This window comes from Amblyraja radiata, chromosome 17 (assembly GCF_010909765.2).
Source record: "Amblyraja radiata isolate CabotCenter1 chromosome 17, sAmbRad1.1.pri, whole genome shotgun sequence".
In the NCBI taxonomy this organism is placed as follows: domain Eukaryota; kingdom Metazoa; phylum Chordata; class Chondrichthyes; order Rajiformes; family Rajidae; genus Amblyraja; species Amblyraja radiata.
In genome coordinates, this window is record NC_045972.1 from 8,562,646 (window position 1) to 8,589,088 (window position 26,443).

Here is a 26,443-nt window from a genome sequence, read left to right on the forward strand (position 1 = left end):
GCCAGATCATCACAATAAAAATGGCACTCAACATTTTATTGGATAAAAAATTGGGATTATTTGATATGGCTGTCCCTCTCAGCTTCATGGCTGTTTCATTTATGACAGAAGAATGGGAGAATATTAATCCCATACACCCACCACCCATTGTGTGAAAATGTTACCCCTTAGATTCCTATTAAATCTTTTCCACTTCACCTTAAACCTATCCTCTGGTCCTCGATTCACCTACTCTGGGCAAGAGGCTATGTGAATCCACCTGATGTATTCATCTCATGATTTTATACATCTCTATAAGATCACCCCTCATCCTCCTGCGCTCCAAGGAATAAAGTCAGTCTACTCAACCTCTCCCTATAGCTTACACCCTCTAGTCCTGGCAACATTCTCATAAATCTTCTCTGTACCCATTCCAGCTTGACAACATCTTTCCCATAACATGGTGCCCAGAACTCAACACCATACTCTAAATGTGGCCTCACCAACGTCTTATACAACTGCAACATGACCTCCCACCTTCTATACTCAAGTTCCTGAATTTTCTACTTGTCTGTACTCATCCAAGGGTCATTGCAATGGGACAGCACGACACATTAACAAAGAACTGCCAATACTGTATTCGGGTGGCGTTTCTTAACCTTTCAACAATCTTGCACAAAACTGTGGCCTCTGTTGCAAGGATAACATTTCTGTGTAATTAGTGCATTTTTATCTATGTTTTACCTCAACCAGACAGCCGGTTCCAAAATTCATTGCAACAGTTACTAATAACTTTTACAAACACTATTAAAAGTAGCCACAGTGGTGTAACCATATTGTAGCAAGCTGTGGGTTAGTATCTGTTGACCAAATCTCAACTGTGTTATGAGGGAGCGTTTGCTGGTTGAATCTTGGATAGAGGAAGGTTCAATAATGATATGGCCAACCCTGAGCAGTTGTGAAGCTGAGTGCAACTGATAACAGAAAAGGAGTCATCTGTAATTAGATTGTTACTGCACCAGTCATACACATGCGAGGACTGATAGTCCTGACCCACGGTACGAGTTCATTCCAAGAGCTCTCCCGAGTTTTAAAAAAAATCAAACTTGTGGTAAGCATGGAGAATGAACGTAGCTGGTACATCGGAGCTCGGGGACATCTCTTAGTGCTAACGGCAGGTACTCGGGAAGACTCGCTAACGGCAGGTAAGCACGGGAAGACTCGTGAAGATTTTTCAACATGTACTCATCCAAGGGTCATGTTGAAAAATGTCCACGGGAGCCCCGAGTACCGACAAGTGGTCATTACCGTAAATTTCCGAATTCGAATCAGGGCAAACTCGGGAGAACTCTTGGAATGAGCTCGTACCATGGGACAGGGGTTTAACAGTGTCAAGGCAAAACATCACACAAATCAAAACAGGAATGTGACTAAATTGATAAAGCAATAAGAATAACAATACTTACTCCTCAGAACGCGCTACTAAATTTTCCTTCAGCCTAAGTATGCAAAAAAAGCAAACAATGGAACTTGATAAATGATCTTATAAATGATATCATTATAAATGAAAGATGCACTTAAATTTAAAGAAACAAATGTAGGAATGTTACATATGGCTAATCTTCCCATCAACGTTCTAATTGCTAGTTTAAGGTTACCAATGATCTGGGTTCATTTTAAACACATTTTTCGACGAGAACAGGAAGGCAGTTAAATTCTCAAAAAATGTTATTTGCCCAATGCAATGCCATGGGTGCTTCCTGTGTGGAGTTTGCACGTTCTCCCTGTGTCTGTGTGGGTTTCCTCTGGTGGCTCCAATCTCCTCCCTCATCCCAAAGATGTGCGGGTTTGTAGGTTAATGGGCCCCTATAAATTGCCCCTAATGTGTAGGGAGTGGATGAGAAAGTGGGATAATATAGAACTGGTGTGAATGGGTGCTCGATAGTTGGCGTGAACGCAGTGGGCCGAAGGGCCTGTTTCCACACCTTATCTCTGAACTCAACAACATTTGGAATTCCTACTTTATGCCCATGTGGTGAATTGAATATATACCTCACTGTCAGCACTGGAGATCTGTCTTACAGTAATTTCAGAATTACCTTCTGTATGATAATCATTATCTGATAAAGGAGATGATTCTGAAACTACTGTAAGACTAGGATTTCCAGTGCTGATAGCGAGGTATATTTTCAATTCACCACATGGGCATAAAGTAGGAATCCCATAGTCTATAAATGACACTTCATACTGGGAGATATATTAACTTAAAATCAGTCTGTACTTCAATTCATAATCAACAGGGCATAACTTAGTCCAGGAGATTCAGGGTCAAGTCAAGTTGAGTTTATTCCCGGTGGCTCAGCACTTCAACTCCCCCTCCCATTCCGAATCCGACTTCTCTGTCCTGGGCCTCCTCCATGGCCACAGTGAGCACCACAGGAAATTGGAAGAGCAGCACCACATATTCCGCTTGGGCAGTCTGCACCCTAGCGGCACAAACATTGACTTCTCCAATTTCCGGTAGCCCTTGCTGTCTCCTCCCCTTCTCAGCTCTCCCTCAGCCCTCGGGCTCCTCCTCTTCCATTCTCCTTTCTCCCCCCCCCCCCCCCACCCTACATCAGTCTGAAGAAGGGTTTCGGCCCAAAACGTTGCCTATTTCCTTCGCTCCATAGATGCTGCTGCACCCGCTGAGTTTCTCCAGCACTTTTGTCTACCTTCGAGTTTATTACCATATGCACAAGGTGCAATGAAAAACATGCTTGCAGCAGCATCACAGCATATAGACTCAGAAACCTTCCATTGTAGGTTTCCTGTCATTAGTGTAGAAACATTATTGGACTAGATCCATTTACCATCAGCATTAATTTATTTTTGGGTAAGCAACCCAGGTGTGTACAAGTCTTACCGTTGCAGTGGGCCACTTCCCTTTGTGGGTACGTGCTCCAAGTCAGTGATCTGCATGAAACAGCGGTGGAAGTAGTGCAGCTGCAGAATACAGGACAGCAGGAAAAAGGCAGGGATCAGGATGCTGGAGAAGAGCTCACTGACACCGAATTTCTCCAATCCCATATCACCTAACCTGGATTATCAAAAAAATAACATTTATCCAGACTAAGTATATTGAAAACCTCCTCAATAACAATATGCCTTGTCTGCCCGTCTTGCTTTTCGACATGAATGAAAACCCTTTACCTACTGCAGTTACCGCAGGCTGGAAACACCGAGGCGTCAAGGAGATTTGAGGTTTAGTGACTATGGAGTGTGTGCCACTGTACACAATGCTCGGCCTTGCCCAAGTCACTGCTGTGCTTTCCGATGTTCATGCATCCAAGGCAGCTCATTGTTAGGGCAGTGGAGGGTTTGTAAACACTTTCAAATCTAAACCTTGTACTGCATTCAGGAATAAAACCATCTGGCTGTTGAAGGATAGCACGGGCTTGGGGGATTTATGGACCAAATGCGGGCAGGTGTGACTAGTGTAGCTGGGACATGTTGGCCGGTCTGGGCACGTTGGGCCGAAGGGTCTGTTTGCACACTCTATGACTCTCTAATTATCAACAGTCCCTTAAAGTCGTGGAGGAAGGAACTGCAGATGTTGGTTTAAATTGAAGATAGACACAAAATGCTGGAGTAACTCAGCGGGACAGGCAGCATCTCTGGAGAGAAGGAACGGGTGATGTTTCGGGTCGAGACTCTTCTACAGACACGAGGCATCGTCTATTCCTTTTCTCCAGACCCGCTGAGTTACTGCAACTTTTAATGTCTATCTTTGACTTAAACCAGCATCTGCAGTTCCTTCCTACACATGTCACTGACGCAGATTGGTTTTTAAATATGTTAGTTTCATTTTCACTGTTACTGATATTAGGTTTTTATTTTGGATATATTTAATTGATTGAATCTAAATTTCGCTGATGCTGTGGTGGGATTTCAACTCTGGTCAATAATCCTCGTCTCTGGATTACTGGAGTAGTAACATAACTATCCTATCAAAATTGTAAAAATTAAAATCTCATCTCTTTGTTAATTCCATCACCATACTGTTTAAAGCAGAGAAATCCAAAAGATGAATTGCTTTTGTTTTAAATGATTTGGTTTTGGAATTTAAAAAAAAATATAATCTTAAATCCCTGCTCCGATTGGACTAATTGGATAGGATTTATTTCAAGAGGACTAGAATATAAAAACTGGGATGTAATACTGAGGCTTTATAAGGCACTGGTCAGACTGTATTTGGAGTATTGTGAGCAGTTTAGGGCCCCATATCTGAGGAAAGATGTTGGAGAGGGTCCAGAGGAGGTTTATGAGAATGATCCCAGGAATGAGTGGGTTAATATATGATGAGCGTTTGATGGCACTGGGCCTGTGCTCGCTGGAGTATAAAAGGATGCGGGGGAGGGGGTCTCATTGAAACTGACCAATTCATGAAAGGACTGGATAGAGTGGATGTGGAGAGGATGTTTGGGAGTGTCTAGGACCAGAGGTCATCGCCTCAGAATAAAAGGACGTGGCTTTAGGAGCCAAGGAGGAATTTCTTTAGTCAGAGGGCGGTGAATCTGCGGAATTCATTGCTACAGATGGCTGTGGAGGCAAAGACAATTAATTTTTTAAGGTGGAGATAGACAGATTCTTGATCAGTACGGGTGTCAGAGGTTATGGGGAGAAGGCAGGGTTGAGATGGAAAGATAGATCTGCCATGACTGAATAACAGAGTAGACTTGATGGGCTGAATGGCCTAATTCTGCTCCATGAACCTATGAACATTCCAACCATCTTGACCAGAATGGAACCACACTTATTCCTTTCATCTCCAAAGAAAACTGTAATTCGGCAAGCTTTCATATCCTACGAAAAATCTTTTTAAAAACATTTTAAAAATAATACATTATGAAAACAAAATCACATAGAACAGTAGAGCACAAGAACAGGCCCGTCGGCCCACCTTGCCTGTACCAGACATGATGTCAAGATCAACTCTTACTGCCTGCATATATTCCATATCCACATCTTTAGAATTTTCTCATTATATGATCGATGAGCGTGAGGGGGGAGGGGAAGACAATGGGGACCCGACGTGGGGGGATCTGATGTGAGGGACGGTGGGAGAACAAAGGGGGACCCCGTGTGGGGGAGGGGGGACTCTAGCTTAGAGCCCTCTACCATGGGGATAGGTCTGTGTTTCTTTGTCCGTTTGTTCATTTGTTCTGGTGAAGGCGCTGCGCATATTGTCTTTTTCTTTTTGATTTCCCTTTAAATTTCAGGTTTTTGTGTACCGTGTGCGTTGTGACTGTCGGCAGACCAGTTTAGTTTAATAAAGTTTTATCGTATCGTATAGACCTAATAAAGTTTTATCGTATCGTATCGTATATGTCTGCAACTTACGAAAAGCAAGTTTACTAATAGGTTTAGGTTTATTATTGTCACTTGTACAGTGTAAAGCTTTGCTTTGCGTGCAATCCAATCAGATCAGATAATACTATACATAAATACAATCAAATAAAACTCAAGTACAAAAAGGTAGAACAAAGGGGAAGATACAGAGCGCAGAATATAGTTCTTAGCATTGTAGCACACCAGTTCCATATAATCTTTTTGACCTGTCACAGTTCAAGCATTAATCCTACAAATTAGCACACAAAACAGTTAAATTATCTAGAATTGAAATGGCACATACTGTTTCTCTGTTAATCCTGTAATGTTCATCCAGTAATGTGGGAAGTCATCAAACTGAAAGGTGTACACTGAAATGAGCACCAGCATTGTGTAGGCAACAACTAGCCACCAGAACAGTTTCAGCAGCTTCCGCCACAGAAAGTAACAGACCTGGCAAAATGAACAGCAAGAATGTGACATTAGCAAACAGCAGCAGACATTCAACACTTCAGCAGTAGAGGCTATTTCTAAAGTGCATGAAATAGCACATTATTACACACCTAATTTTAGTTTAGTTTAGTTTAGAGATACAATGTGGAAACAGGCCCTTCGGCCCACCGAGACTGCACCGACCAGCGACCCCCGCACATTACTAGTGCTACCCTGCACACACTAGGGACAATTTTACATTTATACCAAGCCAATTAACCTACAAACCTGTACGTCTTTGGAGTGTGGGAGGAAACTGAAGATCTCGGTGAAAACCCTTGCAGGTCACGGGGGGAACGTATAAACTCCGTACAGACAGCACCCGTAGTCGGGATCAAACCTGGGACTCTGGCGCTGTGAGGCAGCAACTCTACCGCTGAGCCACCGTGCCACCCATTCTTTCACAGGATTTGGATGTCCCTGACAAAGTCAATATGGATGCTCATCATTCATTCCCCTTTGACCTGCGCTATTGCTAATCCACACCAGAATCCACACGGATGCATCCGGAGTAGGAATAGCAGATTTGCTTCCATTTATCCAGATAGGGCTTTTACAGGAAAAATGTCAAATGAACAGGTCACAGAACTATCCCCTTTAATCTTCCAAATCCATCTAGAGGCGAGCACACCAGAAGCTTTCCACCATGACACACATTTACATCAAGCCTTGCATGCATTTCATGACGATATTTTATGAAATTCCTCTCTTTATTAAGACTGATTTCTGATGGGGTGAGGTTCTTTGCTGTTAATTAGTCGTTACTATGTTCTCACCTGATAGAATGACAGGCAAAGGAGGAAAAGGAACATATAAACAATTTTATAGACCACTATTCTTCCAGCGAAACTGACCACGAAGAACATCCCTCCACAAATGTAAATCCAGTACTTGGCATAGAAACTCATGACGAGTTCGCCAAGTAATTTCAAAACATCGTTCTTCTCCTGACCTGTAACAGGAACAAAAAAATATTCAATGAAAACTTGTACGTTGCTGAATTCAATATTTGGGGATCATGCTGGATGTTAATTGAAAGCAACAACATTTTTGTTTGGAGTAAGGTAGAATATGGTCACATTCTAGCCTGAATGGTCAAACTGTTCTCCATATCTAGTCTGCAGTAATGGTGGGGAGGGGGGAGGGGGGAGGGGTGGATTTTCTCTGATAGTCGAATTATAGGGACAGATTGGTCAAAAACTAAAGGGCCTGTCCCACTTAGACGATTGTTTAGGGGACTGCCGGTGACTGGGCTGCTGCCACATGGTTGCCGGGGTGTCGCCTGTATGGTCGTGAGTAGTCTCCTCAGTCTCCCAAAGAGTCGTAGCATTTTTCTGGTCACCGCTGGATTTTGAAATGTTTAAAACCTTTCAGCGACAGTCGGCGACCGTGGGCTTGTCGTAGCTTGTCTTCCCCTGACGTAGGTGCTGTCGTAGGTTGTCACCAGGATGGCGTAGGTTGTCGCCGGTGCTGACTTCGGTGAATTCCATTGTCGCAGTCGCCAAAAAAATCGTCTATGTGGGACAGGCCCATTAGTCCAGTCGCTGTTTTTTTGGCGACCTGCTACGACTATGACAGTCGTCGGCAGTCGCCTAAAAAATGGCCTAGTGGGACAGGCCCTTAATGCATTATTTAAACTAGGCGAGTGTCTGCTTGAATGCAATCGTTCTGTTTAGGAGTGAGAGCTGCAAGCCTTCCATCTGAATCTGCCCATTTGAAATAAAGGTTCATCAATCCACCAGTCATAAACTTGGATTGCTCACCTTCTGTTGCTGGACACTAACTAATTGTTTGCTGAAGGCATTGTCCAGCGTAGTTGAACAGAAACAGGTAATGATGAGTACCAAAGGGAGATTGATAGTCTAATTGAATGAATGCATGAATGTATACAGTACATATTATATGCAGTTATGTTTCCTCTTCACTTGGCACTTAATTTTTCTTAAAAAATGAGTTAATCAATGTGAGCATTTCTGGCTTGAGCTGAATTTATTGTCCTTTAAACCTGAATTCGGGACTCGCTAGGCTTTTTCAGATATAGATAATTGTCGATCCCATTGCTGAGAATCTGGAGTTACAGAAAGGCCTGATTGGTCAAAGTTGACAGAATTCCTTTCTTGAAGGACAAGCTAATTAACCAATTAGTGAAATAGATGGAGTTGTTTAACGAATATCGGTTACATGCTCATCGTTACTGACGATTACATTTTATTCCAGGTTTATGGAATGTTAATTCTCTGTTCCCTTTGACAGGGTTCGAACGTCGGTTTCTTCGTTGATTGCCCAGGCCCCTGGTTCTAGAAACTTAATTTTGTCAGAATGATCAGAAAAGGGAATGCTGTCATCTCTCTCTGGATGAAGATGTTGGTGGCAGAGAAGTCCATTACCCACCTGGTTCAGGCACAGTTACTTCCTTCAGCAGGACCTCTTTGTGCTTCAAGCATTTTTCTTTGACAAATTGGCGCAATAAGAGCCAAAACGTGAGCGTATACAACAGCTGAGGATAAAAAAAAGATGAAGTAGTTAGTGAAGACCCAAGAACTGTGTTGCTATGAAACGTCACCTAATCATTCCCTCCACAGTTGCTGCCTGACCTGCCGAGTTCCTTCAGCACTTTGTGATTTGCTTGAAATAGTAAGTGTTCATCGATTTAGCTGAAGGACTTTAAGTGAATGCAGAGCAAACAAATTACTTTTGTAATGGAGAATAGAATGTTAACATCTTTCGGTTTTCTGTTATCTCCAGTGACTCCTTTTGTAAAAAGTTGTGAGTGCAAGATTAGGATGAATTCAGTGGCAAAATAGCTCCGTTGTTAGCCCATCCCAAGTTATGAGAAATTTGGGTTAAATCTTGGAGCTCTTCAGAGATCGAGGCAAATAAGGATGGAGGAAGATGGCTGATAAGATAAGTTTAAAAGAAAATCCCGAAGGAAGAGAAGAAGGATTACAAGAGGGGAATTGCAGGGCACAATGACAAGTACTTGGCACGTGTGCAATGGGAAGGTGAAGGTTTGGGAGATGGCACAAATACACAGATCCAGTGGGGAAATGCTTCGCATTACTGGAACAAATCATAGAGGCAGAGATGGGTCATGACTTGAGTACAATGTTTAGAAATTGAGAATTTAAATTTGAAGTGTTGGGAGGCAAGGTGAGATCTTGCAAGCTCAAGGAAGCAGCATTTATGGGGAGGATGAAGACAGGCAACCATTTTCAGGATATACTGAACTTACAAATACTGGAGTTTGCGAGGCTGCCAAAGGGCATGTTGTAATAAACACGTCCGAAGCCCACAAGGGAACAGAAGGTGGCACGGTGGTGCAGCGGCACAGCTGCTGCCTTACAGCGCCAGAGTCCCGGGTTCAATCCTGACTACGGGTGCTTGTCTGTACAGAGTTTGTACGTTCTCCCCATGACCTGCGTGGGTTTTCTCTAAGATCTTCGGTTTCCTCCCACGCTCCAAAGACATGCGGGTTTGTGAGTTAATTGGCTTGGTGTAAATGTAAAATTGTCCCTAGTGTGTGTGTGTAAGGTAGTGTCAATGTGTTGTACCTTGATGTGCGTATGACCATGTCATTACATGGTGTCAGAAGTGGGATTCGAAACCACGTCTCCAATTGAAGACCAGAACTATGTATTGAAGCGAGTCATACACATGTCAAGGTACAACACATGTTTATTAAAGTTCACTCACAGCATTCTTCTGCATGGTGTTACAGTAGGCTAGCAGCTACTCAGACTTCAGCAGACTTCTGGTAATATAAACCGCATGTAGGCGGAGCTTCTACTAACAAGCACTACAATTGGTGAGTAAGAAGTAACCAATCTACAATGAATGAACAAACTGACCATGACGCCGAGGCTGAGGCAGTGATCCTCCATGTGGGCTAGGCCCAGCTGCTTCAGAACCACAAATCCGATTTTGGTTGGAAGTTCTTCAGTCAAGTCCATTCCCCAAACATAGTGCAGGCTGCACAGCAAGATCCCATACAGCAGAATGAATGGCGAGCAGAACAAGGCAAGGTGTCGCCGGCTACGGACAATCCAGATCAGGCAAGCCCAAATCAAAAGCACAAAGGTTAGCCAGCTGTGAAACGTAATACTCCAAACCTGGGGGAAAAACATATTCAATCACTCAAAAACATACATGACAAAGTGATCTCTAAACGCTTTAAAAATTAGCATAAAAACTGCCCAACTTGTGCATTATCCATCTTAAAGGCGCCCACTGTCATTTTGGATCCAACCTCCTAAAAAACTAACACACGGTTCAGAATGGTCAGGCTTGTTTGTGTTGCCCTGGGCCACATAGAGCAGCAGTGCTGCCTAATCATTAACTGGAATCGACATTGCTTGTTATCCTATCTGTTATCAGCATAGATGCTTCAGGGACTGAATACAAGCTCTCCAATGACACCAAAAGTCAACCTTAGTCTCTTAAAAGAGCAGTGCATTAATGTCCTTGACGACAGACAGGTAGAAATGTACTTGTGCTCACGTTACTGGGATGGGATTTGAGCCCACAACCTTCTGAATAAAGGGAGGAATCAATGCCACTAGTAAGTCATAGTGCATGACAACACGGGATGGCACAGTGGTAGAGTTGCTGCCTTGCAGTGCCAGAGGGTACAGGGTTCGAACCTGACTACTGGTGCTATCTGTAACGAGTTAATACCTTCTCCCTGTGACCAGGTAGGTTTTCACCGGGTACTCCGGATTCCTCCCACACTCCAAAGACATAGAGATTTGTAGGTTAATTGGTATGGTAAAATTGTAAATTGTCCCTAGTGTGTAGGATGATGCTAGTGTACGGGGTGATTGCTTGTCGGCAAGGACTTGGTGGGCGGAAGGGCCTGTATCCAGGATGTATCTCTAAAGTCTAACATTGGAGATGTTTTGAAGGATTTGTTCACACCTTTGTTTGTTTTCCCCTAATATTCCTCTTTAACTTCACAAACCCTGCAGGTTTATCTGCAGATCATCCATTCAGAAACGTTTCTCTTTCTTGACGCAAGTCCCTGCCATTTCTAGCACTGAGGACATGAACATGATTTGCCTTTTAAACATCATCCTTCCAGGTGACAAAGAGACATTTGATCCAGAATGGTGTCTCAGACACCAGATAAAACGTATCCATGCAGTGTAAACTTCCGCAAGGGGGCTGGGGAATACTGTGTGAAGAGTGCAGCCTTGACAGGGAGAAGATGGCAGGCTGGTCAAGCCCATTGAAAAACTGATGGGCATTCACAAGGAAATGCCCTGGGTACCAAGTAGCTTGATGATAAATGTGCAAACCATGGTATGACAGAGACTGCCTTCAGCTTCAGCCAAAGCTTCAGACCGTGCATGGAAACCATTCTGTCCAGCAGGGACCAGGAGAGTACCAGAGCATCGCACATCCTGTGGGAGGTGCTTCTCACTTGCACAGCTACAGGGGCTCGCTCTGCTGCAGACAGACAGCCTTTATTTTTTTTAGGTTTTAGTTTTAGGTTGAGATACAGCGCGGGAACTGGCCCTTCGGCCCACCGAGTCCGCACCGACCAGCGATTCCTGCATATTAACTCTGTCATACACACACTAGGGAAAATTTACATTTATACCAAGCCAATTAACCTACAAACCTGTACGTCTTAGGAGTGTGGAAGGCAACCATAGATCTCAAAGATCGCTGCGCTGTATCTCTAAATTAAACTAAATGGAAACCCAAGCAGTGAGAAGTGATCGCATCAAATATTACCTGGTGGAACAGATGTTGAACCACTGGGATTTCTGAACAGTGGATTGTGCATGTTTTACTGTATGCTGGTGAACAATACATGCGCGATTACAATCTCTTTCTTTACATCCATTCAAATGGCTTTAAGTAAAGGTCTGCTTCATTGATTAGAGTAATAATAGCAAGTAGTAACAGTTTATAAGAGCAAATGAAAAATGTTGTGGCTTCAGGCTTGGTCGCTAAAGGTAAATGAGGCACCAGGACACGAGGAATCGGGTTGAGGGTATAGTTGAGTAATTGGCAGGGTGGAGATGGAGGGGAGTGCGATCAGGTAGAAGCAGATTATGTATCTGACAATATAATAAACATTGTGATAAGTTAGCACACACTGCAAACAAAAGGAGCAAAGATTATGGGGTACTTACCATCATGATGATGAGAGCGCAGATGTAGCTCTGTTGCATCATCACGTGCCCGAGGCCATGAAGCAGTGAATGGGAGTATCTCGGTGCAAGTGTGGGAGGGTGATTCACTGCAGAGAACAAACAGAAAAATGTAATCTATATATTACTAAAACTCTCATCTTGTCTGTGAGTGAGTTTGCGTGTTTGTTTGTGCTCGTTCTTTTCATGGCCTGAACTATGCCAAAATGGTACACGATAGCACAACAATTTTTGGACCACCTTACTCACCACTGTCCCGTGGTGTGGTATATCATGTTTCTTTCAGATTGATGTTATATTTTACAAGTTATTCACATTTTTAACTTACAAAATCACAATTGAGAAAAATTTCTTCCTTCTGCACTGGCATTAACAGCTATGATGTCACAATGGGATCATAGCCTGGCCCGCTACAATGTTGCAATCCCAGGACACTGAGTCCTGCCAGCCCTAGCAAGTGCAATTGCATTTTTAATAAAGTTTAAAATGAGCGAGGGTGAATAAAGGGAAATGAGCAGCCACTGCGCAATTGGGGGCATGGGTGAGTGGTGCAATATTGTGTTGGGGAAACGGGTTGCATTGGGGGAACAGGTGAGTGGTGGAATATTGCATTGGGAACAGGTTGTGTTGGGGGACCAAGCCTCCCGTGTGACAAGGACCCAAAGGGTCCCACTTGGTCTAGTCCTTTATATAATTACCATTCATGAAGCAATAAAGAATATTACTGCCTCAACATTGAATAAATCAATACCGTGCATTATTTCCAGACACCCGGAAACCATGATGGTAATCAGTATTATTTTCAGCCGACTTAGAACCTATGCCTTGACCATGATCCCACAGATGAACTCCAAGGCACCATCTCCAGGACCATTACTGATCTTATCACTTCTGGTGATCTCCCCATCACACCAAACCTTACAGTTTCCTCGCCCCACACTGCTCACTTCTATCTCTTACTCAAAACCCACAGACAGGGCTGCCCAGCAGACCCATGGTTGTTGCCTGCTCCTGCCCCACCGAACTCAGCTCCAAATACCTTGATTCCTTCTTCTCTGCCCTTGTCCAGTCCCTTCTGACCAACATCCGAGACACTTCACAAGCCCTTCAACACTTCAATAACATTCAATCCCTAGGCCTTTGTTGCTTCATCTTTCATTGGACACCCAGCCCCTTTACGTCTCCAAAGCCCCATCAGGAAAGTCTCAGGGTCCTCCAGTTCTTTTGTGAACGGAGACCCAATCAGTTACCCGCTACAAAGACTCTTCTCTGCCTGGCCAATCTTGGTGCCTCGCCCTCAACAACCTCTCTTTTAACTCCTCTCACTTTCTCTAAGGTAAAGGTGTAGCCACGGGCACTAACATGAGCCCCAGCAACGCCTGACTTTTTGTTGGTTACTTTGAACGGTACACGAGCGTACAGCTTTCCGAACATACACCGGCACCAACCCCAACTCTTCCTCTGCATCCTCGACGACTGCTTCAGGGCTGCCTCCCGAACCTGTGTGGAACTCATTGATTTCATTAACTTCACCAACAACGTCTCCTAATCTGAGGAAAGACATTCTTGCCATAGAGGGAGTACAGAGAAGGTTCACCAGACTGATTCCTGGGATCAGGACTTTCATATGAAGAAAGACTGGATAGACTCGGCTTGTACTCGCTAGAATTTAGAAGATTGAGGGGGGATCTTATAGAAACTTACAAAATTCTTAAGGGGTTGGACAGGCTAGATGCAGGAAGATTGTTCCCGATGTTGGGGAAGTCCAGAACAAGGGGTCAAAGTTTAAGGATAAAGGGGAAATCTTTTAGGACTGAGATGAGAAAAACATTTTTTACACAGAGAGTGGTGAATCTCTGGAATTCTCAGCCACAGAATGTAGTTGAGGCCAGTTCATTGGCTATATTTAAGAGGGAGTTAGATGTGGCTCTTGTGGTAAAGGGATCAGGGGTTATGGAGAGAAGGCAGGTACAGGATACTGAGTTGGATGATCAGCCATGATCATATTGAATGGCGGTGCAGGCTCGAAGGGCCGAATGGCCTACTCCTGCACCTATTTTCTATATTTCTATGTTTCTATGTTTCCCCCCTGCCAACAAATTCACCTGGACTATTTCTGATACTTCGCTCCTCTTTCTTGATCTCTGTCGCTGTCACAGGGGAACAGACTATCGACTGACAACTACTGTAAACCCGCTGACCCACATTTATCTGGAGGTAGACAAAAATGCTGGAGAAACTCAGCTGGTGAGGCAGCATCTATGGAGTGAAGGAAATAGGCGACATTTCGGTCGAGACCCTTACTACACTTTGCCCGTCCCTGCTTCTTGCAAAGATGCTACCCTCTCATCTCATAATTTCTCATCCCTGCCGCAACTACTCCCAAGATGAGGCTTTCCATTCTAGGACATCCAAGATATCCTCTTTCTTTAGTAAACATGGATTCCCCGCTACTCCCCCATTCCCCAGATGGAACAAGAATAGTCCTATCCTTTTAGCCCACCAGCACCCGCATCCAATACATCATTCTCCGACAATTGCATCATCTTCAGTGTGATCCCACCACCGGTCACAGCTTCCCACATCCACTCTTTTCTGTTTTCTGCAGAGACCGCTCCCTCCACAACTCCTTGGTTCACTCATCCCTTCCCACCCACACACCCCTACACCCTCCCCAGATACTTTCCTCTGCAACCGCAGGAGATGGAACATCTATCCCTATACTTTCTCCCTCACATGTATCTAGCAGCCCTTCCAGGTGATACAGAGGTTCAGATGTACCACCTCTAACCTTATCTACTGCATCCTGATGTGGCCTTCTTTACATTGATGAGACTAAACGGGACTGTTTTGCCAAACACTTGCGTTTGGGCCACCAAGGTCTGCTGGACCTCCTGGTTGCTAACCATTTTAACATCCCTCCCCATTCCCACACCGACCTTTCTGTCTTGGGCCTCCTCCACAGCTAGAATGAGACTGCCCGCACACAAGCTGGAGGAACAACACATCATATTCCGCTTGGGTAGCTTGCAATCCAATGCCATGAACAATGAATTATCTAATTTCAAGTAATTAACCAACAACCATTTCCTCCATCGACCATCCTCTTCCATCTATATCCCTTCCTTTGAATCCACATTTTGTGCTTCTTCTCTTCTTATCTCACAGCCGTTTGCCTTCTTCCCATCTCTGGCCATTGCCCACACATCTCCCAATCAAACCCCTCTCCTGTATCCACCTACTACTTGTCCAGCCCCCACCTCTATTCCAACTGTCTCCCCCTATTACAATCAGTCTGCGGAAGTAGCCCGGCCAAAACTGTTGCGTGTCCATGTTCTTCACAGATGCTGCCTGACCCATTGAGTTTGTCCACATTTTTACAACCTAGTTCTATATTTTCACATGTTTATCAAAAAGCAGTGATTTACACAAAGCATTGGATAAATATAGTCATGCAATAGGGCCTTCAAGCCCGTGCCAGCCGTCATAAACTACTGAAAGCACAAATGTAGAAGATATAATTAACAAGTAACCATGACAAATCAGTGTATTGTTTACAACTGAGTAAGTTCAGCCAAAATCCACTATACACTACTTGGCTATTGCTCACTGTCTAGTAGTGCAATGTTACTGCTTAACTGCCAGATAAATATTACTGGAACGTTCAATCTCAAAGAAATTCATCATGGAATTGTTTTAAATTTTCAGAAAGAATCATAACTATTCATCTTATAAAACTGTTCAATCCATCAGCCTGAGTGCATTAGTAGTATGGATGGTCAAGTATCTTAGCCTTGCCAATGGGGAGAGGCTGTGGCCCAGTTGAGCTGGGTCATTCCAGGTCAATGTCTGATCATCAGAAGTAGAAAACTATTTGGTTTTGAAACTGAAGGTCTGGGTTTAGATTCTCCAACAGCATAGAAAAATGTAATTTGTGTGGGAGTTGGCTGCTATCACCGGGTGCTAGCAAAGCTAGTGAAATGGAGGAGGAGTGGCCAAATTTTGTGCCTTCCACCACAGTGATGAATGCTGTGGTGGATGTTTGTGTTCAATTTTTAGTGTGTTTTTGTGTGTTCTTTATCATTGTACCGCTGCTGGCAAATTCATTTCACTTACACTCTATGTGCAATGTGACGAATAAAACCATATTGTATTGTATTGTACGCTCTTCTTGACGCCCTTGTCGTCCTAACTGACCTGCAGCTTGCAGCTTCTGTTCCCAATGCCCTACATGGAGCTACAATGGCAGAAAAGATGTACCCTCACATTGAACAAACCCATGTGAGGCACCAACCACACTGATGTGTTCAATTTGCTTTATTAATGGTTATTCTACCACGATCAGGCATGTTTTACAATGTCTACCAATTGTATTGGGCACCCACGGTTATGTTTCATTTATACGCAAATGTAGCTTTTGTTTTGCATGCATGTGCAGCACTTTTTGGTGACCATTAGCAAAGCTAGTAGTAATTGCCCATCATTAACTACTCTTGGGAAAGTGCTCCCAAGAATGCTCACAAGTTCACAGGTTACTGGAGTAGAATTAGGCCATTCGGCCCTTCGAGTCTAGTCCGCCATTCAATCATGGTTGATCACTGCCTTCTCCCCACAACCCCCGACAACCGTTCTAATCCTGTTGGGCCAGGAGCTCCAAAACTTTGACCCAGCAATAATAAAAGACTGCAAATATATTTCTATGTCACGATGTTGAGAGATAGCAAAAGAAACCTGGTCAAGGTGGTGGATTTTGGAGATCCTATCGAATAAACAGTAAATTGACAAAGTGAATCCTCGTAGATAATACTTCACCAAAATACGCCAGCAAATGTGAATGTTCGAGGTACTGAGTGGATTGGGTGCTATCAAAGCAAGTTATTCCATGCTCAATGCTGTTGGACTTCTTGACTACATTGGGTATTACCTTTGTCCATGCAAGGGAGGCCATGTATCACTTGTGGGTGGATAGAGACAGATTGTAAAGAATTAAAAGGTTATTCATCAGGCTTTCATCAGTCAGAGTATTGAGTATAGTAGTTGGGTCATGTTGCAGTTATATAAGATGTTAGTGAGGCCGCATTTAGAGTATTGTGTTCAGTTCTGGGCACCATGTTCTAGGAAAGATGTTGTCAAGTTGGAAAAGGTACAGAGAAGATTTACGAGGATGTTGCCGGGATTCGAGGGTTTGAGCTATAGAGAGAGGTTGAGCAGGCGAGGATTCTATTCCTTGGAGTGCAGGAGGATGAGGGGTGATTTATAGAAGTGTACAAAATAGTGCGAGGAATAGATTGGGTAAATGCACAGTCTTTGCCCAGAGTAGGGGAATCGAGAACCAAAGGATTAAGGTGAAGGGGGACAGATTTAATAAGAATCTGAGGGGTAACTTTGAGCTGCCAGAGGAGGTAGTTAGGGCAGGTTCTATAGCAATGTGTAAGAAACAATTAGACAGGTACGTGGATAGGACAGGTTTAGAGGGATATGGGACAAACGTAAGTAGGTGGGACTAGTGTAGATGGGGCATGTTGGGCCGAAGGACCTGTTTATCGCACTGTAAGACTCTATGACTCTATTCACTTAGCCACCGACTGTTAGAGCAGCCGCATGATTTGCCCATTGATCCAGTTACGTTTCTAGTCAATTGTGACCCCGACCCATTCTTGTCCCACCCTCGAGATATTGATTGTGGGAAAAATCAGCAATAATAATCGGGCGCTCTGCAGATAGTTAGATCTGGGAAGATCGGCGGGGAGGCTGGCTGGACTATGGTACCTTCCTCAACTTTGGTGCCATTGTGGAGTTATATTGTGTCGTGGACTTCTGTGTTTGTGCTTTAAAAAAAAAAAAAGTTTTATTTATTTATTATTAATTTTATGTTACTTGACTGTAAGGAAAATCCATTTCGTTGTCTCTGATGAGATAATGACAATAGATTGAATACAATACAATACAATACAATACAATTTTCCTTGTCGGAGATGCTCCTGTCTGGAACAACTGTGGCCGGAATGATGTGTCACGCATCCGCCCAAAACTCTTCCAAAACTATTCAAATACTTACATATCTCGAATAAACTCCTTGAGGAGCACAAACTGAAATACACGTTCAACCAAAAACAAAAGCATATCATCCATTACAAGTGTTACATTTTTAATGAACACACTAATTATCTACAATGGCCATGTCAGATTCGCTGTGTCTTATATCAAATTCTAACTTACAAGTTTCAACTGCATCCGGCTGCCCTGGTACACCAATGACGTGCACAGTGACGCTGTCTCCTTCACCTGTGATCCCCACCGGCAGGTTGCAACATTGGCTGGAAATCACCATAAAAATTATAGGTTAGGAATCAATGAGGCTGAGTAATTTGACAGTACTGGAGTATGGATGCATAGTAACATGAGCTGGTAAGATATAGACGAGAGGCACAAAATGCTGGAGTAACTGCGAGTGACCCTTAAGATCCAACCTGAAACGTCAGCCATTCCTTCTATCCAGAGATGCTGCCTGTCCCGCTGAGTTACTCCAGCATTTTGTGTGTATCTTCGGTGTAAACCAGCATCTGCAGTTCCTTCCCACGCAAGATAGACAATAGACAATAGACAATAGGTGCAGGAGTAGGCCATTTGGCCCTTCGAGCCAGCACCGCCATTCAATGTGATCATGGCTGATCACCCTCAATCAGTACTCCGTTCCTGCCCTCTCCCCATATCCCCTGACTCCGCTAATTTAAAGAGCCCTATCTAGCTCTCTCTTGAAAGCATCCAGAGAACCTGCCTCCACCGCCCTCTGAGGCAGAGAATTCCTCAGACTCGCCACTCTCTGTGAGAAAAAGTGTTTCCTCGTCTCTGTTCTAAATGGCTTACTCCTTATTCTTAAACTGTGGCCCCTGGTTCTGGACTCCCCAACATCGTGGACATGTTTTCTGCCTCCAGCATGTCCAAACCCTTAACAATCTTATATGTTTCAATGAGATGCCCTCTCATCCTTCTAAACTCCAGAGTGTACAAGCCCAGCTGCTCCATTCTCTCAGCATATGACAGTCCCGCCATCCCGGGAATTAACCTTGTAAACCTACGCAGCACTCCCTCAATAGCAAGAATGTCCTTCCTCAAATTAGGGGACCAAAACTGCACACAATACTCCAGGTGTGTATTGTGTGCAGTTTTGGTCCCCTAATTTGATATATATGATTATGTTTCCTACAAGGCTTGGTTCCTGGCCACAGTCCGGGAGTTAGACAGGCACCAAGCACAGGTCATTATTTTCCCCATGGTGAGAAAACAAAAGTACAGAAAACAGGGATTGTAATAATAATTGCAGGCAGGCATTCAGGAGTCCCCAATGGTAGAAAAACCAGTTAGCATGTCAGGTCTATGACCAGTCATACACATGTCTATACAAAAGACAGAGGATGGTCCAAGATATCTTCATGTAGACAAAGCTTTGTTCAATATCTGCCCAAATAAATATTGTGTAGCATGAAAAGGATAAGACAAAAGTGCTAACTATGGTGCGGCACGGTGGCCCAGCGGTAGAGCTACTGCTCTGCAGCACCAGAGACCCGGGTTCGATCCTGGCTACGGGTGCTGTCAGTACGGAGTTTGGACATTCTCCCCGTGACATGTGTGGGTTTTCTCCGAGATCTCCGGTTTCATCCCACACTCCAAAGACGTACAGGTTTGTAGGTTAATTGGCTTGGTGTAAATGTAAACATGTCTCCAGTGTGTGTAGGGTAGTGTTACTGTGCGGGGGCTCGCTGGTGGTTGTGGACTCGGTGGGCCAAAGGGCCTGTTTCCACACTGTATCTCTAAACTAAACTAGACGTAGTTTAAACATTTAACACTAACTATTTCTATTTTTAGTTATATAAGCCTCAGATCACAAAATAATTTCTATATAAGCTAAAATTAATTATTTTAGCATCTGCTCGAGGCTTTAAGGTCAAAGCTTCAAGAGGGCAGCACGGTGGCGCAGAGGTAGAGTTGCTGCCTTAAAGCGCTTGCAGTGCCAGAGAGCCGGGTTTGATGCTGACTGTACGGAGTTTGTTTGTTCTCCCCGTGACCGCGTGGTTTTCTCTGAGACCTTCGGTTTCCTCCCACACTCCAAAGGCGTTACACAGGTTTGTAGGTTGATCGCCTTTGTATAAGTGTAAATTGTATGTGTGTAGGGCCTGTCCCACTTAGGCGATTTTGTAGGCGAGTGCAGGAGACTCTGCGCTCGCCTCATGATCGCCACATGGTCGCCACATGGTCGCCACATGTTCGCTGATGGTCTCTGGTGAGTCTCCTTCATGGTCGCGAGGAGTTCCCGCATTCTAGGAACTAGTCGCTGCCTCAGTCTGGTCGCCGCAAATTTTTCAACATGTTAAAAAAAAATTTGCGACCAAAAATTTGTCGCCGTGGAGAAAATCGATAATCCTGTTGTCGTGGGTGCAGTTGTAGTGGGGTTACCATGTAGTTGTGGGTAGTTGAGGTAGTCGTAGGTAGTTTTAGTTAATCGCCTTTGCTGACCGGGCATTTTCATTGGCTCATTGGGGAAAAAAAACATAAGCACGAGTTGTCGGAACCAAGGAAAACCGACCGGTAATATTGAATGCCCGCCGTAAAAGTGTCTCCACTACTTCTCCCCTGCCCCCACCCTCCCCCCTCTTTTAAAGGACTTACCGTACACTGTGCTAGCTGTCTTAACCTTCCTGTTCATCGCGGTGTGTGTCTGTATCACCTTGGCTTTGCACCGTGTGAATTTCAGACAGCGCTCTCCCCCGCTTTCCCTGGCCCCGTGTGTATGTGTGTGTGTGTGTGTGTGTGTGTGTGTGTGTGTGTGTGTGTGTGTTTGTGTGTGTGTGTGTGTGTGTGTGTGTGTGTGTGTGTGTGTGTGTGTGTGTGTGTGTGTGTGTGTGTGTGTGTGTGTGTGTTCCACTCTGACAGTCGCCGTTCCAGTTCACGGTTTTTCAGGCGACTGCCGTGAACATGACAATCGCCAGCAGTCCGTTGAAAAATCGCCTAAATGGGACAGGCCCTTTAATGTGTGGGGATCGCTGGTCGGTGCGGACTCGGTATGCCAAATGGCCTGTTTCCCCGCTGTATCTCTAAAACTAAAACTAAAATCCACCTTAGTTCTAATTTACAGAAATGGGTGCATGCAATAATGCAGTATTACATCATTTGGTTACCATCATTGAACAAGGTAATTGAGAAAAAAGGGTTGACGAATAGATCAGAGGACAAAAACTGGCATGAAGTTCCAGTTTTAAATCTTTTATATGGCTATTGAATGTGGGATGTTAGATCTAATCTCTTATGTACTTGTTTGCATGCAAGAACAGTTTTATTAACCAATATAAGCTGAGCATTGCTTACTTTAGCTTCATCTTCAGATTCATTCTGTTTCATTGGCCAAGGCTCAAGATTTACCAGTTCAACATCCTCGCCATTCTTCCGAGCCACATCCTTTTTGAAATGACACAAAAGCACAGATTGGTCATGTCAGCTGTTCATGCACATTGATAATTATCACATGGTTTATCAAATGTTTTATAGAATCTAAGCGTTAGTTAGGTTGGCACAGGAGTACCTGCCGTTAGCGTTATGAGCCGCTAAGAGATGTCCCGAGCTCTGACGTACCCGCTACGTACATTCTACGTGCTTACCACAAGTTTGATTTTTTTTTAAACTCTGGAGAGCTCTTGAATTAGCTCGTACAGTGGGACAGCCCCTTAAGTGATAATTACTTGGTATGAAGTTTAAGATAACAATGTCAATTTACAAACAAACATAACTCGTCCACCACACTAGAATTAAAATACTCTGCTCCCGCTGAATCACTAGACTACTTAGCTTGCAGCTGCCTTTTAATTCCAATACAAAATTCACAGGAATGTTTGTTGCAGGTAAAACTGGTGAATGAAGACAACTGCCCTTTTCGTGTTATAGCCGCCCACTTTATTAAAGTTGACAATGTATTTTGAAATTATTTCAATTGGTTACTGAGATTTGTCGTCTTTTAAGAAGCCACTCATGTCAGGAATGAAAAGTGAGAAAAATTGCAAAGAGGCAGTAAGTAATGCAATCTAATTTATGGCCAACGAGCAAAGAGGAAAGAACAGTGAGGTTCAACTACTATTGTTTGAACATTAAAGTACGTTGCCATTAAACTGTTCAATTTGCACTTACTGTGGGGCCTGGTTTTTTCTTCAGCTTCAACAGTGATGCTACAGAGTAATAAAGTAGCAGCAACACTGCAAAGTTTGCAAACGCTGGCCATGTATGATTCACATTGAGGACAAGCTCATGAGGATGGCTGCAGTTTGAGTGGATAATATCCTTCAGGCCAAACAATCTAAAAATACAAGGATTCAAATTATTATTGTACCCAAAATGATTAAATGTTAAAAATTGAACAACAATCTATACTGTAAAATATATTTTTTAGTAGAACTTAGGATCCACCTTATTCTCATACTAGGCAGTGTTAAACCTTGGATTCACAAAACAGAGAAGAAACAGAGACCTGTGTTTATGAAAGAACTGCAGATGCTAGAAAAATCGAAGGGAGACAAAAAATGCTGGAGAAACTCAGCGCGTGAGGCAGCATCTATGGAGCGAAGGAAAAGGCGACGTTTTGGGTCAAGACTCTTATTAAATTCCAACACAAAATCATGGAGGGAGGTCACAGATGGAGAAATACTTCATTACGGACTATGTTAGGTCGACAAAAAATGCTGGAGAAACTCAGCTGGTGAAGGGTCTCGACCTGAAACGTCGCCAAATCCTTCTCTACGTAGATGCTGCCTCGCCCGCTGTGTTTCTCCATCATTTTTTGTCTACCTTCGATTTTTCCAGCATCTGCAGTTCTTTCTCAAACATTACAAACTGATACTGAAGATGGCGGCATTATGGCCAACAAGTTGCTGCAGCAAAGACCAGATTCCTGGAACCCCAGAACAAGCTCTGTGGAAGAGGAGTCATGAGGGTGCTGGTGGGTTCCACCACAGCAGAGCTGGGACCAATTTCTCCAAGGGCAGGATTTAAACTGACTTGCTACTGGCCTAGGCTTGATGTAACCAATGTCCAATGGCCGAACGCTTTGAGAACTATGGATCCAAAGCCACAAAAAATATTCTGATTATTTCCAGTTCCGCAGTTTGCATCCATATCACCTCTTGTGTATCACAAGCTAAAATATCTCAGATTTTCCCTTTCCTAAGATGCTTGCTGAATATTTCCAGTCTTGATGGTCCAATTCTATACTGTCTGTCCTCACCTTCTCCATCATGATCTGGTTTGGCTCAGTCACCAAGCACGACATCCGGAGGCTGCAGCGAATCGTTCGATCAGCAGAGAAGGTTGTTGGCTGCAACCTTCCTCCCCATTGACGAACTGTACACTGCAAGGGCCAGGAAGCGAGCGGGTAAGATCATCTCTGACCCCTCTCACCCTGGCCACAAACTCTTTGAATCACTTCCCTCTGGAAGGCGACTCTGGACAGTCAAAGCCGCCACAGCCAGACATAAAAACAGCTTTTTTTCCACGAGCAGTCGCTCTACTCAATAACCAAAAGTCTGTAGCCTCCTTTTGCTCTGGCATTTCATTTCATTCACATGTTTAAATTATATTGTTTTATTCTTAATGTTTTAATGTTTTATATTTTATTCTTAATTGATTACTGTATGTCGTGTTATTACTTGCGAGCGGAGCACCAAGGCAAATTCCTTGTATGTGTATATACTTGGCCAATGAACTTATTCATTCATTCATTCATTTATTCATTCATTCATTTTTTGTGGGGTTTTTTCAAGTTGTCAGCACATGCAGCATTTTGTTTTGATTCAATACTTTGGGGCAGGTCTCAGTGGCACAATCCTGCCATCTACGGCCACCACACTCACCCAATTACCTGGTCCAGATGCTCTGGCCTACTGTGCAGGCCCAAAGCCACCTGGACTCGATCAACGTTACCTGAGCAACGGCAGGTGCTGTGCATCCGAGAATGCGCTGAAGATGTTAAACCTCCAAGATGCCCCTGAATGTTTGGCCAGCCAATGTCAGCATGGCTGCAGTTGGGGTCAAAGTTTTAAGGGTTTGGGATTTTTTTTTAATAACACTATGAAAAATTAACGAAAAATCATTAAACAAAACTAACATTTTCAGCAAAGGGACTTCCCCACCCCTTTCCTTTCTTTCCCAAAGCCCTATAATCTCCATTGAACTCTTTGGGGTCACAGATCATACACTAATTCTAATCCAGCACTAGAGTACTGCTCAACATCAATACTGGGATGTTTGCGGATAGGACAGGTTTGGAGGGATATGGACCAAACGCGGGCAGGTGGGACTAGTGTAGATGGAACATGTTGGCGGTGTGGGCAAGTTGGGCTGAGGAGCCTGTTTCCACACTGTATCACTCTATGGAGTGTCTTCCCAATTCTATGTGTGGCATTTCAAAACATTTTCTGCCAATTGTTGCCAGTTTTCCACATTTGACTGCACATTTGTGGAAATCCCAAGCTGACACCATTTAAAGAGCAAATACCAGCAGTCTATTTTAATTTAGAGATACAGCACGGATACATGCCCTTCGGCCCACCGAGTCCACACCGACCAGTGATCTCCGCACATTAACACAAGCTTACACACACTAGGGACATTTCACACTTCTACCAAGTATACAAACCCAAGCTGATTAACCGACAGACCTGTACGACTAAGAGCCTCCAGCTTTTACCAGCAAGAACCCAGCCTCACTCTTGCTCTGTGCATGAATAATGTTGAAAGTATGACTGACAAAAATCAGCAGAGTGCAGTCAATGCAAAAAAAAAAAGAACTGGTGGAATAACCCAACTTGCATCTTATAAAAATATTAATGAGCATAAAGAAATTATATCTAGATGTAATCTCAAACATGATATATATAATAATTATAAACTTTCAGATTCACTAAGGAAGCAATGATTTTGGCATGCTTATTGTCTTATATTTCACAATTTTTCTGTATGAAATTTCTCAGATAATTGGGCGAAGGAACTTGTGTACATGGAATCCAAATATTTCCACAGGAATCCCTGAATGATTATTTTCACTTTGAGTCACAAGATGGCACCATCAACAAGAGCACATCGCAGCTTGAAAGTGAGACAATTACATTTTTTCCCCTCCAATCGATATAAAAGCTTATTCATGGCAAATGTAAAACCCATCAACACCTTCACCAGGCAGATATAATAGTGGTGTTTAATAGACAATAGAAAATAGGTGCAGGAGCAGGCCATTCGGCCCTTCGAGCCAGCACCGCCATTCAATGTGATCATGGCTGATCATCCCCAATCAGTACCCCGTTCCTGCCTTCTCCCCATATCCCCTGACTCCGCTATCTTTAAGAGCCCTATCTAGCTCTCTCTTGAAAGCATCCAGAGAACCTGCCTCCACCGCCCTCTGAGGCAGAGAATTCCACACACTCACAACTCTCTGTGAGAAAAAGTGTTTCCTCCGTCCCCTTATTCTTAAACTGTGGCCCTTAGTTCTGGATGGTTAAGAGGTTTGCAAAGAGGCACATGAAAGTTCAATGAATAGATGGATATGGATCATGTACAGACAGATGGGATCAGTTTAACTTGGCATCATGTTCGGCATAGACATTGTGGACCGAAGGGCCTATTATGGTGCTGTACTGTTCTATTTTCTATCTTCTGTGGAATTACCAGAGTGGAGCTATAACCTTTGCTGCTCCCACCTGCGAAAGCACTAATCCCTTCGTAATTTCTTTAACAATAGAGCATTCATGGCACAGACACTTTGGGCCTGAGCTTAAATTGTATAACAATGTTTATTTAAGCACCATACAACCAAATGTTTACTTAACTCGGAGTGAAACACAATGCACATTGGATGAGAAAATTATTATGGTTTTTGCAAGTGCATCTTTTCTTCACTCAGAATCCCCATTCTCCTGCCCCCACCACCCCCACATCAGTCTGAAGAAGGGTCTCGACCCGAAACGTCACCTATTCCTTTGCTCCATAGATGCCGCCTCACCCGCTGAGTTTCTCCAGCATTTTTATCTACCTTCGATTTTTCCAGCATCTGCAGTTCCTTCTTAAACATTGTTTCCTGATCTAATCCTTTCCCCTTTTTTTCTTCTTCCTTCTTGGATCTCCCTGGTTGAATTTCTGAATAACTTGCAAAAACCCAGAAATAGCTATTATCACATTCCACTGCAGGTGGCATGAAAATGTTCAAATGCATACCACTGTAATACTCAGCCTGATGCTATCTAATTTCAACACCAATGTAAATGCAATCATGTTTCATTCATGCCTTGTCAATGCATGCCCTGGCGATTTACTGAAGTGTTTCCAATCCTTTGGATGAAGTTACAGTACATCAACAACAAAAGCCTGGAAGAAATTGAGCGTTATTCTTGAAAATATAATAACGGGACCAC

At 43.6% G+C, this 26,443-nt stretch overlaps 1 protein-coding gene across 1 annotated transcript in view; it reads right to left on the minus strand.

The window, feature by feature from the left end:
* Positions 1-26,443, minus strand: part of piezo1 (piezo type mechanosensitive ion channel component 1) — a 293,127-nt gene that overhangs the window by 85,087 nt on the left and 181,597 nt on the right. Inside the window, exons 8-18 of the mRNA XM_033036504.1 lie at positions 22,176-22,341; positions 21,363-21,452; positions 21,163-21,269; positions 18,219-18,316; positions 11,982-12,088; positions 9,690-9,950; positions 8,233-8,338; positions 6,618-6,793; positions 5,654-5,802; positions 2,885-3,058; positions 1,446-1,478 (exon numbers count right to left, since the gene is read on the minus strand). Coding sequence (XP_032892395.1) covers positions 1,446-1,478; positions 2,885-3,058; positions 5,654-5,802; positions 6,618-6,793; positions 8,233-8,338; positions 9,690-9,950; positions 11,982-12,088; positions 18,219-18,316; positions 21,163-21,269; positions 21,363-21,452; positions 22,176-22,341 — 1,467 coding nt within the window. The remainder of the gene's footprint in view (positions 1-1,445; positions 1,479-2,884; positions 3,059-5,653; positions 5,803-6,617; positions 6,794-8,232; positions 8,339-9,689; positions 9,951-11,981; positions 12,089-18,218; positions 18,317-21,162; positions 21,270-21,362; positions 21,453-22,175; positions 22,342-26,443) is intronic.